Source organism: Pecten maximus, chromosome 2 (assembly GCF_902652985.1).
Source record: "Pecten maximus chromosome 2, xPecMax1.1, whole genome shotgun sequence".
Classification (NCBI taxonomy): domain Eukaryota; kingdom Metazoa; phylum Mollusca; class Bivalvia; order Pectinida; family Pectinidae; genus Pecten; species Pecten maximus.
This window is the reverse complement of record NC_047016.1, coordinates 5,619,811-5,636,117: the sequence shown is the minus strand read 5'-3', so window position 1 is coordinate 5,636,117 and position 16,307 is coordinate 5,619,811. Positions and strand designations below refer to the sequence as shown.

At 35.4% G+C, this 16,307-nt stretch overlaps 1 protein-coding gene across 1 annotated transcript; it reads left to right on the top strand.

Annotated features, from left to right (window-relative positions):
* The first annotated feature begins 7,509 nt into the window (after positions 1-7,509).
* Positions 7,510-12,024, top strand: LOC117315079 (neuropeptide FF receptor 2-like). Its single transcript, XM_033869223.1, has 2 exons — positions 7,510-7,616; positions 9,001-12,024. The coding sequence occupies exon 2, from the start codon at positions 9,023-9,025 to the stop codon at positions 10,103-10,105; it is 1,083 nt and encodes a 360-aa protein (XP_033725114.1). The 5' UTR covers positions 7,510-7,616; positions 9,001-9,022; the 3' UTR covers positions 10,106-12,024.
* Positions 12,025-16,307: the final 4,283 nt, after the last annotated feature.

Sequence of the window (16,307 nt, the reverse complement as noted above, 5' to 3'; positions counted from 1 at the left end):
TGAAATAATAGATTGCAATGCAAAAGGTCAACGGTAGTAACGCCAGGACGGAGTCCGAATTGAGCGTGTAGCTGTTAGAATACATTGTTCCGTAATACGTCTAAGAAGCGTTTATTAAGTTTGGACGTAAAATGTTTTTACTGAAACCTATCAGACTTATAAAATTATTTGGGTAAGGACAACCTATAGTTTCACTGTAACTCCGTGGTGTCATGTGTATTGTGACGTCACTGAATCACTGTTTTCTATCATCGGAAACAAGTTTCAGACTTGTATAGATTTAATCATTGGCGCCGGATAAATGTCAGTGAATTTAAATTCCATCACTAATCCGGATACATTTCGGTGAGTATAGATTCCATCATTAGTGTCGGATACGTTTCGATGAGTATATATTTAGTCAATCATTTGTGCCGGATTCATGTCAGTGAGTATATATTTCATCACTCGTGCCGGATACATTTCGGTGAGTATAGATTTATTCAATAGTTCCAGATACATGTCGGTGAGAATATATTCCATCATTAGTGACGGATACATGTCGGCAAGTAGATTTCATCATTAGTGCCAGACACATTTCGTTGAGTATATATTGCATCACTAGTGCCGGAGACGTTTCGGCGAGTAGATTCCATCTTAACACCGGATACATTTCGGTGAATATAGATCTAATTAATAGTTACAGATACATTTCGGTGGGTTTATAACTAATTAATAGTTACAGATACATTTCGATGGGTTTATAACTAATTAATAGTTACAGATACATTACGGTGGGTTTATATCTAATTAATAGTTACAGATACATTTCGGTGAGTATAGATTTCACTATCAATCTAATAAAATCCCCTTATTACGATAAGTAATGCATTACCGTTGTTTCTTTTTCATGTTGATGAAAATCGTCGACAAAATAACCTTTTCTTGGGTTCGTTTTCTAGTGGTATGAAATTGAAGTTTGTATAAAAATCTTCAGCTAGCCTATTGACATGCCATTCTGATGGAAATACGCTGATACTATAGTAATAATTAAAACGTTGTTGAAATGTTTTACCCTTTGTCTATAAATCTACTGCGTAAATCATTTGCATGAATATTTGTTAAAATCATATATAAGACTAGAGTCATTGTCAAATCCCAGCATCGTAAAACTAGTTTGATATTCTAAAATTATATTTTCAATTAAAACCCCAAGTCTTCTTACATTGCAGATTGTCTGAATTTTACCTGGATTTGCTTAGATTCCATTTCAATGATTCATGCGCGACAAAGTGTTATCAGCATTTTTATATTTGTTTCCTAAGAACTGAAAAAACATAACCGAGAAATATTCATCAATATAATAAACAATTGCTCCAAACTTGAGAAGCAGGAGACCCCCTCTTAACAACAGCTCCCAAGCCACTGGCATTGTTTCCAAGATTATCCCCCAATTTTAAAGAAGTCACAGAAAATTAGACTGGCACACAAAGCCTCGTCTAAACAATGACGAAAATGTTAAAACATCCTCAAAGGACCCATTTAATTGACAAAGTTATATTCCTAAGAATTCTTAATGGTTTGTATTTTCCTTCTGTATAGGATCTTTTTTCTTGAAGATAAGTATTACCTATGCCTGCTTAGATCTAAAACGGAGATTGTTTTTGATTTTGTTTTTTACATGTGACATCTAATCCTGTCTGGAACATTTTTTTCTATTCAATAATTGTCATATACATGTGCATGCTCCAAGCATGTATTCAATGGATTGTTATATCGTTATATATAATTCGTTATATAGAATAAATTATATTAGAATAAACTAATTGTAATGAAGTATAGATATTTTTCATGCATTCCATTATATAGACTTTTTATCTATCAGTAGATTAATTTCTTTCTTTCCTTCAATTATCTGTATATATTTATCACATCGATTCACTTGATAACTTATTTAATAATTTTATTCAATACACAGTAATATAACACATAATGCACTTCCTTTAGCAAACGATAAATGTTGTGAACATTGTTGCCTTATAATATCGATTTGAATGAATGAACTAAAGTATTATCTATCTATTTGCTCTTATAATATGGTCTGCTGTATTGAAATGATTGTGGAAATCGTTCTTAATTTCAAACACGATATTTTGTCTTCCAGATTTGATTTGCCTTTTATAGTGAAGTATCATTAGATTACATCGTATTTTTATGTTTTCATTATATTTCTAGACGGTAAAGATACTCCCATTTTCTATCAAATAAATATATGAATTATGTACTTTGTTGTTTGTTGTAATAGCGTCTTTTGGTAATTGTTATATCCAGAGCCGAATTGATTGATTAAATCTAGGTCTCGTTTTGAGAATATGACTTGAACCGGATTTGGCTTAGTTTGGTATGTCGGGTGTCTTTGGTGAAACAGAAGACGCATATTCTCTTGAACTACCTGGCGAAAGACTGAAAAATTTTTCTTTAAACATAGAATGTTTTCCACGAGAAAAACTATACAAAAATACATGTACATAAAAATGTAATTTTTCCAATTTTAATACACTGTGCATTGATGGAAAAAAATTGAACCCTTTAGAAGTAGACCTACTTATATTATAATTAAGTATAGCCTTTTAAAAATTAGAATGACATTTTGGTTGTAGTTTCTATCCCCTGTACTCTGTTGTTTCATATCGTGCCTAGTGTCAAGCAAGCGACCCTTGCTTTGAAGAGTCTTTGGAATGCATGCCTGTATGCAATGAATGTGGATTTATCTCCCAGAGAAACACCAATATCATGATTACTAAGAATAGATGTCGGCGATGCTTGTGTATATCCGTCATATTGTTTACCATATCAGATTACAAAATCATATTTGACTTTTGAAGAATTTTGACGAGCTACTTTCATTGGAATAAGCTCCGGAGTAAGATTGGCTACGTTTCTCCTCCATACATCGCAGGACAATATCAAAGGCTGTCTTCGTTGACTTCCTTGTTTTGTCAGCATAAGCATCGTTCATTAGATTCTTGATGTCAACATATATGACAAGGTCGGAACACGATTATTCAGTCTATACTTGCCGTCTGATGTCTTGGGAGCGGAAGTCACAGTATGGTGCGTACGAATGACTTGAACTTGAAGTCAATATTAGTTATTGTTTTTTTTCATGTAATGAAAAAAAAACTGATATTTATTTGAGGCTCGTGTAAGGCACGGCATATTTTTAGCTTATCTGCTCTAATGATGTTATTTTTTAAAAGTAAATATGGCACACAAATCCAACGTAAAATGATTGGAATTTACTGTGGAATATTTACAAACTATTCAACAGTAATCCAAGAACTATTCCACAATTGAAGGTGATAAAAGTATATCTGTCTCAGCTCTATTTCATGCTATAACATAAGATGGTTTTGATTTTTTTTTTAAAATCGACACCGTTGTCATGTGCCCTGAGTGTTCTGCCGACACCGTTGTCATGTGCCCTGAGTGTTTTGTCGACACCGTTGTCATGTGCCCTGAGTGTTTTGTCGACACCGTTGTCATGTGCCCTGAGTGTTTTGTCGACACCGTTGTCATGTGCCCTGAGTGTTTTGTCGACACCGTTGTCATGTGCCCTGAGTGTTTTGTCGACACCGTTGTCATGTGCCCTGTGTGTTTTTTCGACACCCTTGTCATGTGCCCTGAGTGTGTTGCCGACACCGTTGTCATGTGCCCTGAGTGTGTTGCCGACACCGTTGTCATGTGCCCTGAGTGTGTTGCCGACACCGTTGTCATGTGCCCTGAGTGTGTTGCCGACACCATTGCCCGTAGTGTTTCTTGGACAACGTTGTCATGTGCCCAAAGTGTTTCTTGGACAACGTTGTCATGTGCCAGCAGTGTTTTTGGGACACCGTCGTCATGGGCCATGAGTGCTTTTGTCGACACTGTTGACATGTGTCCCGAGTCCAGTAGAGTCCTTATATTGTCTATGCTATCAAGATTGTCAGTCTCATATGTGTAATGTGTAGGTGTCGCATGTAAGTAAAAATAAAAAGTATGCTGACCTCGATTTAGTATTTCCCTATCTAAACAGAAACTTTTTTTTGGGAATATGATATTCATCTTGTCTCGTAATTCTACATTTTTTTTGTCTGTTTGCAGTAACGAGTTTTCGGTAATTTTTTTTTTTTTTTTTTTTATGAATTTCACATCAAGATTGATACAACTACGCCTTCAAACAAATAACAGAGCAGAATATAAAAAGAACGTATTTTAAAACTTTGACTGTTATCAACCAATTCTGTGTCGAATTCTCTCATACTATTTTGTACATGAAACAAACCGGGTAGAGTTCAACAGAGTGGCTGTATATGTGTAACATGTAACTACACGGAAAGTTAGCTGGAATCCAATCAATATGCAACGCCACCTTAAACCAAATACTTCTCCTCTCATACTATTATGTACTTGACAGGCTACACATAGCAGATTAATATTCGAACGTATAATCTGTAATTGCCCGACATCCTGACGCAGCTGGTGGCTTGTTTGGACACTTCAACAGATCCTTGACAACCGCAAATATTGAGGTCATACAGTTGTCAAGTAGTTGTCAATAATCCCTAACATTATATCTTTTCATATACGTTGTGTGTAATTGAATTTGGACTTCATTTGTTGCCTGTAGGAATATACATTTGTTCAGATTTTTTGGTAAGATTTTGCAGACATTTTATATTTACTTAAAATAATCGTTTCTATGACGTTTGTACAGATAATCATGACGACAATACTTGTTTTGGCCATACTACACCCTATATTACACCAGGTTTTTGCCATTTCTATGACGTCTGTACAGATAACTACACCTTCTATTACACCAGGTTTTTGCCATTTCTTTGAATTTAAAATCACTGTTAAGGTTGATTTCCTGTGTACCCAGGAAGTACTTCGCAGCATTTAATGGTACCTCACTACGGTATGTTACTACATTGAGTACATCTAAATGGTCATCAGTGTGTAAGTTAGCATGAATGGTTGGTACAGTGGACATTGAACATCCGAATATAATGAACTACAATCTCAAACTTCTACATCGGAAATTTATTAAAACAGACGTGATGAGCATATAACATAATCAATTTCACTTGAGGATTTGCATGTAAACTTCTTGATATTTTCGTCACTGCTATTTCGGACATTTCATACATAAATCAAATAGACGATTCCCAAAGTTATTTTTCTGTGCATCTTTTCTACTACTACACTTGGTTTTATCATATTAATATTGGTGAAAAAAATTATCTTGAAGTATATCATTAGTCAGTTAATGTATTTAATCTATTTTACTGATATCAATTAAGTCAGACAACCTATTTTGCTGGCATTTCAATCCCCAACTAGACAGACAAATGTACATATGTACATTTGCTGCCCAATAAATTCAAATATTCGTTTTCAACTTCATAGTATCGGTCTCCAATACACAAATTAGAGTCCTCATGAGTTTTAAAAAACAATAATGATACGCAACCTATAACCATGGTCACATGCAGCGTAATCATGTTTAAACCAACTGGTAAATCTAATACCACTTGCTACAGGGTTAATAACATTTTCAACCCCCGTCTAAAAGAGTTTCCCTCTTGATCTTACCTGCTTACATTCGGAACGATTCTTCATTACATTATTAAGGATGTCAAGAAAACATACATCATCAGTTTTTGTTTCAGTCAAACATAAAATATCAAATGTATCCATTAACTCCCAAAAGTCTGGGTATTGGGTTCTTCTTAGAATTCCACAAACATTAAAAACTAAAATGTTAATGTGTTTACATTTGGTTAGTGTTCACCATTCATTTAGTCTATGTTTAGAGAGGTCAGAGTTTATGATCAATCGTCCCTTACCACGATTGCATTTCCTTTTTGTCTCGCCTCTTTTACAACTGGATACAACTAGATAATTGATAGTTAAGTATAAATGAATGTCTTATGGTTAAAAGAGGACCATCCATGATTCTTATTTGTAGTTTCTTATAACAAACTTTAAGAGATGAAAACTATTTTGCTCCGTAGCTACAGAGACAACTCATTACATATTTTAACGATGTAAAGCCTATTGCCGTGTCGTATTTGAAACCTTGCAGCGCACCACCTCTAAATGAGATATGTTAATGAACCATCAAAAATGTTTTCCCAAGCAAATATATAAATGTTAAATGATTTCAAATTTTACAATAAATCAACATTTTATGTAAAATAATTAGCTTAAACTTACACTCGGCCATTCTGGGAGGTAATCGAGTTTACATCTGAGATTTTGCATGAATTCACTTGGAAGGCATGTCTTGTTCAGATTATGAAAACAAAATATAATGCAAATATAAGCAATGACTGTTAAAAGGGTGACATTTTAGTCACCAAAATTCTGGTAACATTGCAATGAGGTGGTGAGATAAAAGAGGATTTCATAGTTTTTAAGCTACCACTTACACTCAATTCTTCTCTTTGTCTCAATGTTTGTGTACTAGAGCACCGGTCTTACCTCTGTCACTAAGCTGGTGTACTAGACTCCAGCATTACCTTCGCCCAAATGCTGGTGTACTAGAATCTAGTCTTAATTTTGTCACAATGCTGGTGTACTAGACTCCAGCATTGCCTTTGCTCTATGCTGTTTTGTGTTTTGGTTTTGTTTGTTTTTGGTTGTTTTTGTTTTTGTTTTTTGATAACCACTTTACCTGGCAGGAGGAACAAAATATGTGTTCTCATGCATATTTACTAAGAATCTAATGTCTGCCATGTTCAGTTGTTAAGGTATACACCAATAGTGGCCTAAGGGAGAGAGATATACCAAACGAGATTATTGTGTAGTGTAAGAAGACTCTTAAGTTCCCTCTTCTACAATAAATCTGTCGTTCTGGTCTAGCTTAGTCGTTTATACTGTTATTAGTTTACATCGCAGTGGCTCGATTATGCGTTATAATGTCGGTGATCTAGGGCGTGTCTCACACGCTAACTCTCATTGGGCTTGGAGGTATATTAGCGAACTTGATCAACTATATTAGAACACTATTATTAAATAATAACTGTGACCTTGACCTAGACACAACAACCTTCAAATTTAAACTTCTCTGATATACCATATACCATGGTTCCTTATAATTGGTTTTGATGGAAATCTCAGGGGATGTTGACAAAGGATTTTCTAAAAGAAATAGTAATGGTGAACTTGATCTTGATTCATCAGCCATGAAGTAAATCTATTATGATCTAGATGTCATGTGTTACATAAGTGGACTTTTCGAGTGATGTGTTATCAACACTTGTCATAAAGTATTTCAACAAGGTTACAAACATTCCATCAAAGAATTGGACTCATTGGTTGCATCAAGTGTGCAAATATCAGTTTGATTGAGAGTGTGCTTATTGAGAAACTGTACTAATGCTATTATGATGGTAGTCTTAAAAGTAACAAGCACTGTTTCATTGTTGCTATAATCTTCATATCGTAAGCAAGTTAATGAGAATGGAAGTAGTTATCGGATCACGCCGCTAGACGGCGTTCAAGCGGAATCGTTATTGGTTGACTCAAGCGAACAGTGTGCAGACATACATGTGTCTCAATAAATAACAATATAGCTGGCTACAGAGAAGGTAAGTAGCATGTATTGTTTCCATTTACTTATGTTACCTCGGAATGTATATGAACAATGGTTTTCAACGTATTATTTCAAATCATGCTTCACTTCGACTAGACGAAGTTTCAGTGTATTTCTGAATTGTTATATGTGGTTTCTTTCTAGTGATACCGAGATCTACAAATGGTCAAACGGGTGGTCTGTTTTACAGTATAGGTAATGGTCAGATACGGCATTTATCATTATCCTGAGAATCGATCATGTTTGACAATGATACTGGATTGACCTTTTCTGATAGCATAACGGATTGAACACGGTAAAGAATTGCTAGGTCGATAAATCGACCGATAGCCAAAAGCACTGGGCTAAACGGCCCGGTTATTGGTGTAATTAACCAATCAATTACCCAGTTCAATCGTTATGATTTAAAAACCTATGTAGCGTTACATTTCTGGAGTAAAACAATAATTTTACAATAGCGCATTCCTTTTAAAACTGACCAGTCACAGACTGTGATTGAAATTTCAAACTGCCGGAATCAGGGCTATTCAACTATTAAGTTGAGAATAGAAAGTTGCCATCTCTTATGTCAGCTTTGCACCAACTGCAAATGTTTTGTAAGATAACAGACGGTCACCTGACAGGTATAAGACTGTATAAGACGTTATCAAAACTTATATCAATATACAAATCAGTGAAAAGGGGGACACAAACAAAATTAATATTTAATAAACGTGCCACTCTCAAATAATTTCAAAACATCACTGCAGTTTTCTTTTAAATAAACTGCATCAATTAGTATTTAATGAATACACATAAAACAAAAGATATGTCGCGCATACACATTTTCTTGTTAAGAAGAACATTTGTAAGGTGTGTAAAATAAATAAGGAAATCCAATTAAGGGGCCATCCAGCCAATTGTTTTCCATAGACTTCAGTATTGGTAAACTGGAGTATCGTTCAAATTCTATGATCTAAGAAAAGAGTTTAGGGTATTATGTAACACTTAATAAAAAGTAGGGTTCTTCAGCTCAAACTTGTTCTTGGGTAGTCTTTCTGAAATTGGGTGAATTTCGCAGTAATTTGTTTTTTTAATTTGATTTGTTTTACTTTTAAATAATTATGACCTATTATTTTGAACAAAAACGCAATAAGACTTACCAAAACATCATCATTATCTCTAAAAAAAATTATGTATCAGGCCGTATATGTTTCTTGGTAATTTCATAATTAAAGTGCCAGTGGCTGAAACAGGGACATTTCAAACGTCTATTTTCAATTGGTTGTTTTGTTCTCTATAACTTGGAAAGTCTTACATCATTTTCGTTGATATAACTGCAAACAATTTAATGTAAAACATAATTATATCATATGTATATATCATTAATGTTTCTACAGACACGCCTTCGGTCGTCTGGGAATGAACAAAGACAAAAGCAATCAACATATGCTTCCAATGGCCGATATATCTGATGTCACAACAACCCAATGGAATGTTTCTCTATCAAAGTACAGCATTACTGTTCACAAGGACTACACCTTCAATGACGACCCTACTAGATATGTAAAAGTCTTCTTTGTTGCTTCTATATCAATCATGATTATAATGACAAACATTTTGAACATATATGTTGTTTCCAGTACCAAACAGCTTCCAAGGATAACCCGTATATGCTTTCTAAACATGAGTTGTAGCGACCTGTTGGTAGGATTGGTGTCCTGTTTTCCTTGTTCAGTCGTCGTTGCCATTGGCGGATGGCCTTACGGACCAGTGTGGTGTCAGATTGCTGGGATAATACATGGAACGTCGGTTACTATATCTATCTGGAGTTTATCCTTGGTCAGTATTGACCGATATTTGGCCATCAAAAAACCACTAAGATATAGATCGTTATTAACCGTCAAACGGACTTATATTATTGTGTCCTGCTTGTGGATCGTTGCTTTAACAACATTCTTTCTACCATTACCAACGAAAGATTCATTTCTATATTACCAATTTAGCCAGGAGGAAATGATATGTGGATTGTACTGGGAATACAAGTGGTTTTGTGTGGTGACAGCAATATATATACCTGTCCTGTCTGGAACCATTTTAATATTTACAAACGTGAGCGTGATGCGCAAGGTCATTTCAGTAACCCGACGCAATAGCAGACAGAGCCAGAACTATTCTGCAGCCCGTACTAACGATATCAAGGCTGTTAAGTTACTCATAGTTACCTCTACAATCTACTTCATTGTTTGGGGGCCGTACGTCTCCGAGGTGGTTAGCATAAGTTTGTTTGATATCGACACTATCCCGCCATCTGTCAAGTTCACGACTATGTGGCTAGCCAACAGCAACAGTTTTACCAATGTCTTTGTTTATTCCTTTATGTACAAATCTTTCCGGGAACGGGTTAAACTGCTCGCCTCTCCATTATTACCTTGTAGTACGAAAAGACATCAACTTGAATCAGGCGATAGAACTGACCAAATACAACTCTCACAATATGATTGATATTATACGTAACCGTTTTAAACTCTACTTATACCGCATGTACGCTCAAATTTTTGTAGAATTAATACAATAATATAAGTGCAAAATAAAATATTTTTATAATGTGTACATTTTTGTATGTGAAGAAATAAAAGAACATGTGAGATATTTATTTAACTTCGATCATTGGATATAACAATGTTAAAGATGTTTGTGAATAATATAGTTGCTTTGACAACCTAATTACGTCGAATAAGGACAGGACAAGAAAAAATACCAGGAAAAGATGATTTAATATTAAAAGATAATTAATGAATAGTAAAACGGCGCCTCAACGATATATGGGAAATCTCAACTCGGTATGATAGCTATAGAAGTGAATATGTATGTTGATTTTTTTTACATTATTTTCCTGTAGATAGTAGGGCCCAATTAAATATGACTTGAATTATAAAAATTCTCATTGTTATAATTCAAAGAAAGTCTAAGATAGAGTGCTACAAATTTAAATCAATTATGACCAAAGATACGAAATACTGGATCCCGGCTCGGTTTTTATTTGCTGTGAATGTTTTTCGTGCATTCGAATCAACATTCTTCATATATACATTTGCATATTTCGTATTGCTATCACAAGGAAATTTTGTGATAAAAATAATGTATCGTGATAAAACATGTTAAGTGCTAAAACTCTTGCTACTTTCAATTAAAAGATATTTGTTAGTCATGTTATTTCTTAATATGATAATTATGATACGTTTAAAAAAAAGGGGGGGGGGGGGGGGGGTTCTTAGTTGATGAACAATAAGTATTCATATCTTTTTTACCTTTTAAATGTATCATTTAAGTAAATCGGTTAGAAATTTAGTTTATTATACATTATGTTAAGTAAGAGGATTGCCAAACAAGTCCATCATGTCAGTTTAATACTGACCTCAGGCTAATTTGACATATATGGTAAAGTGACAACCGAATATCTTACGAAAACGAAGTAGTTAAAAACGAGAACCGGAACATGAATGTTTGAAATGTAGTCCGCAAAAACAGACGTGAATTGTCAAAAGCTATGAGGAATATTTATGATTTCTAAGAAATGCCCGTATCAATATTCGACAATTATGTGTAGCTATAATTTCTTTCCTAGGGTGTTGCCATGTTGCTCCGCTATAACTACCCAGATATCAAATATTATCTAACATGTAAGTCGTTGACAGAGATGTATAATGGACTACGTAGGCCGCTACCTATGCTGGGTCTACATGTCGACCTGACACATCTTTCTGACATATTATCAATTTCGCGAGTAGCCAAAGTCCGCTACACCTGCAGTGTTTAAGAGCGTCATACAGCGCTCCTTCCTGGGATCCATTAATGGTACATTTGTATATGATGATATCATAACTACATGTACTGTCATGGTGTTATTGTAAATAATTCGTTACTGGGGTGAAAATATGTATTAATATTCATCATGATTCTAACTAATTATCTTGATAACTACAGGATATAAAGATAAATCGTTTATTTTCAAAAACCTTTCTGTTCCAACTGAATATGTTTCAACATTATGAGACAAATATATAGGGAATATTCTTTCTATGTATCTCATATCGCATTGTGTTGTATTCTAATCCTGTTAGTTATTGTTGCGAATATTTTGTCTTAACAAACATATTGTTTTCTCTGCACTGTTATTTCTTGTATGTTTATAGTATCGATACTTATCTCAATGGATGTTCTTTCCGTCGTATTTGTGTTCTTGAGAAAAAGACAGATATGCCACGTTGTCTTTGTATGTTGAAACATGTTGTCAGTGAATTGGCTTGCATGTCTTTGTTATATAAAAAAAAGAAGGATTGCATTGAAAATAAAACGTTCATTAATCACATTATGTCTTGACCGTTATTTTGGTGTGGATTTGATTATACTACCACGTTTACATGCTTCAAGTACCATGTCCAATATAACATGAATCTATTATCACCTCTGCGGTAACTGGCCCCATTATCACAGATTCATGGTCAGCCACGTAATAAACGACAAGGAGACATCGTAACAAGGCTATTATGTCATTGATCTTCCCTCCTTCTCTAATTAATGCATCACAACTCATTAACAAATCTAATTATTACTGTACAAAGCAGCCAGCTGTTCGATGTTTACTATATGCAATGTCCAAGTACACAGAGATCGCTAATGAGAATACAACTTGTTCGTCGATACTTGTCTAACTCCATTCATGACGTCAACGGATGTAAATGATGATTAATAGATTTCTATGAGGATTAAACGATTTTCTTCCTCGCTGCATTATAGCACGTTATAATGAAATTACATTGTTGGATCTGGACGTAATGTTGATACGTCTATTGGATGTATTAATCGTACGAATATTCATATAAAATATGTCTAAGGCATTGAATCTGTATACTTCTCATGACATTTGTGACTGGCGGTTACATTTTCCGGTTCAACCATTCAATCAATTATGATTTGAAGTTATTTCATGTCACAATCTCAAAGCAATATAACCGTCTTAAAAAGGTTAACACATTATTAGTAGCGCTACCCTGTAGTAAACACTCCATCTATTCGTCCGTACTCACTAAACATCCTTGCTGGGTGCATTCAGCGATCATTGTGTCAAAATATCTTCGTCGCCTATAGGAGAATTTTGAAATAATTTTCTTTTTTACCTACAAAGCAATATTAAATCTCACTGCGGATGTGCTTTTTAGCGACGGATTGAACGCAAAGCAAAACATAGTTTGAAATGTTGATCGACTTGCGGGCGCAAACTTTTGTGTCGTACCAGCATTTTGAGTTCCGATAGATAGCAAATATGGTAGTGGTAGAAAGTAAAATGCACATCCAAGTGCATGTATTAAGTATACTTTGCTTCATTCGATTATTTTAAAACCAAATATAAAATGTAAATTTCTTAATGATTATGGCGATATATTTCCACACGGTCGAACCTTTGCTGACCAGTCAGGGTTCCAGTTAAACGTGGTCATTTAGACTTTAGCAACCAGCCAAAGTTTTTGTCTGACTCCCTGAGAAGCTGCTGGATCAACAGGGCACTGCTTGTACTGCCCTATCAAGGCACTGCTTGCACTGCCCTATCACCTACTCCAATCGACTGAATTACGACGGAGTAAAGAAAATTAAAACAAAGTAAAAAACATAACGACGGAGTAGAAAAAATTACAGCGGAGTAAAGTATCTTGTTAAAGGATACAACACAGTGGCCGGGGCACGAACTAGCGACATTTCGATCACTTAACCCAACTCAATTGTTTTCTTTCATGTCTTAGGTAAGTGCTATGTACTGAGAATGTATTCGAGCAGAAATCTATACACGAACAGTTGTGAGTAATGAACATCGGGTCCGTGCTCCTCCCCCTCTACCAACATAACCTGAAACTACCTGGTAACAAAGCTAAATATGCGTATGGCTGATTGGATTTGACAATTGTCGATACGACATCAAAATAAAATGTTCTTTGATATTAATTTATTCCATTCGATCCATTTCCCTTTTTGATTAGGGTCCTATGCATTAGTCTATTTATGCTGGGTAGTCCATATTGATTCAGGAGTTTTCTAGCTCTTGAGACGAAGCTTCAGTCTTATATTAGTTTAAATGCTAGTTGATGTCCGCTTCTTAAGTACCAAATTATCTTAAAGATGAGGTTCTACTGATTTTCATAAAGAAAATTCCTGCTTTTTTCCATGACAGTACACAGTTACTCGGCCGAGGATGTTTTTGATTTTTTTTTAACAACAGTCTTGCCATCTGATTTCCGGGTAATACCTAGGTGAGCTGTTTGATCTTATCTGGGGATTTCCTTAGTCATGGTGTATAGGAGTCACTATCTCCTTTTTTGAATTGCATGGTAGTATTGAACGTTCTGTTGGGGTTACACTTTTTTTTCTCAATCTCTCCCTCATTGTTTAATATCAGAGTTAGGTCATCTAAACAGGTGGCGTTATGAATGGTGATGCTCTTTCAAAATGTTTTCGGACTGGAGCAGGAGTGCATTGCTATACATTTTATAATGATCCGAAGAAAGGACACCTGCTTGCATTTGTTATCAATTTAGTATATAGCCAAATAGTCTGGCTTTAGTGAGTGCCACATTTGTGTATTAGATGTTGTCACGTGATTGAATTAAATAAAAACACTCGTTCTCAGTGTAATGCTCACATGTGTGTTGTTGTGATTTTGTTGCGAGCAGAACCGGAGCCCATATACACCAGCCTCACCCTATTCATTAGGGCTAATTCATTAGAGAGATGAACATTTCAATTAATCACATAAGTCATTTCTCTCTATATATCCCTACTCACAGTTTTTTCCTCTTATTCCATCAAAGTACAACTTATGAAGTAGTATGTTGTGATCAACGCTTTCAAAGGCCTTCTCGGTGTCAATCATTGTCAGCAACATTGGTTCCTTGTTCGCCTTTGTTTCATGTTAACATTTGGTGATACGTTGGGCAGAATCTAGGCAGGAGGTACCTCCAGTGAATCTTAATTGGGTGGATTCCAATATTGATCTTGAAGAATTATGTCATCAGCTGCGCCTTTTGGTAAACTGGAGTGAGAATGCCCTGCCTAAGAACTGATGGAACATCTTTTCTCTCAGTATGATATATAAGAGTTGTGTCAAATACTCATGGATGTTAGGTTACGCCAGATTCAAGTGTTCACTAGTAGTTCCCAGGATATCACGTGCTTTATTATTAGTATCATTATTTTTTTTTCCAATGGCAGCATTGACTGGGTCTCTTGGATAGTTATTAGATTTCTGCTCTCACGATTTCCGTTTGTTGTTTATGGAGGCTTGTTTGATCTAAGGAGTAATGGGTAGTTTTGATTTTCTGACTGAATTCACTGTCATAGCCACGGAACTTGTTGCAGATTTAATTCTTTTTCTGTAAATAGTAGCATGCCTCATCTCGGGATTTCCCTCGTATTTAATGACGGCGTGTTCTTCTTAACACGTTGTTTATATTACAAGTTGTCAAATAGATGGCGTCTAGGCTTGCCGCTCGAAAAGATGGGTCAAGCTAAGCAATGAAATGCTTCCAGTTGGAAGTTATGGGCTGGTGAATTAAAACTGGGAAAAGGCAAATTTAATGTAGTGCTAGCGCTCCATGTTGAATTTGCCTTTGCCCAATTGGCATTCATCAGCCCAGAACTTCCAACTGAAAGCATTTCATTGCTTAGCTTATGATCCAATCCTATGATGACAGCATGTACTAGATCTTTTGTTGAAATTGAAATTGTTATTACCTCCATGTTCTCGTTGCTTGAAAGTATCTCAGCGAGGGTTTTAAGCTGCCAACACCAATCATATCAATATCAAAACAAACACCAATCAGATCTGTGTCCACACAAACATCAATCATATCAGTGTCCACACAAACACCAATCAGATCAGTGTCCACAAAAACACCAATCAGATCAGTGTTCACACAAACATCAATCAGATATGTGTGAACACAAACAACAATAAGATCAGTGTTCACACAAACACCAATCATATCAGTGTCCACACAAACATCAATCAGATCAGTGTCCACACAAACATCAATCAGATCTGTGTGAACACAAACACCAGTAAGATCTGTGTGAACACAAGCACCAATCAGATCTGTGTCCAAACACCAATAAGAACTGTGTGAACACAAACACCAATAAAATCAGTGTCCATGCAAACACCAATCAGATCTGTGTGAACACAAACACCAATAATATCAGTGTCCACACAAACACCAATCAGATCTGTGTGAACACAAACACCAATCAGATCTGTGTGAACACAAACACCAATCAGATCAGTGTCCATACAAACACCAATCAGATCTGTGTGAACACAAACACCAATCAGATCTGTGTGAAGACAAACACCAATCAGATCTGTGTGAACACAAACACCAATCAGATCTGTGTGAACACAAACACCAATCAGATCTGTGTGAACACAAACATCAATCAGATCTGTGTGAACACAAACACCAATTAGATCTGTGTGAAGACTAACATCAATCAGATATGTGTGAACACAAACACCATTCATATCTGTTTGATCACAAACATCAATCAGATCTGTGTCTACACAAACACCATTCAGATCTGTGTGATCACAAACACCAATCAGATCATCAATGTCCACAAAAACACCAATCAGATAAGTGTCCACACAAACACCAAT

Bases quoted from the DNA above. Each gene is read 5' to 3' on its own strand.
- LOC117315079 (XM_033869223.1), top strand. From the start codon at position 9,023: ATGAACAAAGACAAAAGCAATCAACATATGCTTCCAATGGCCGATATA.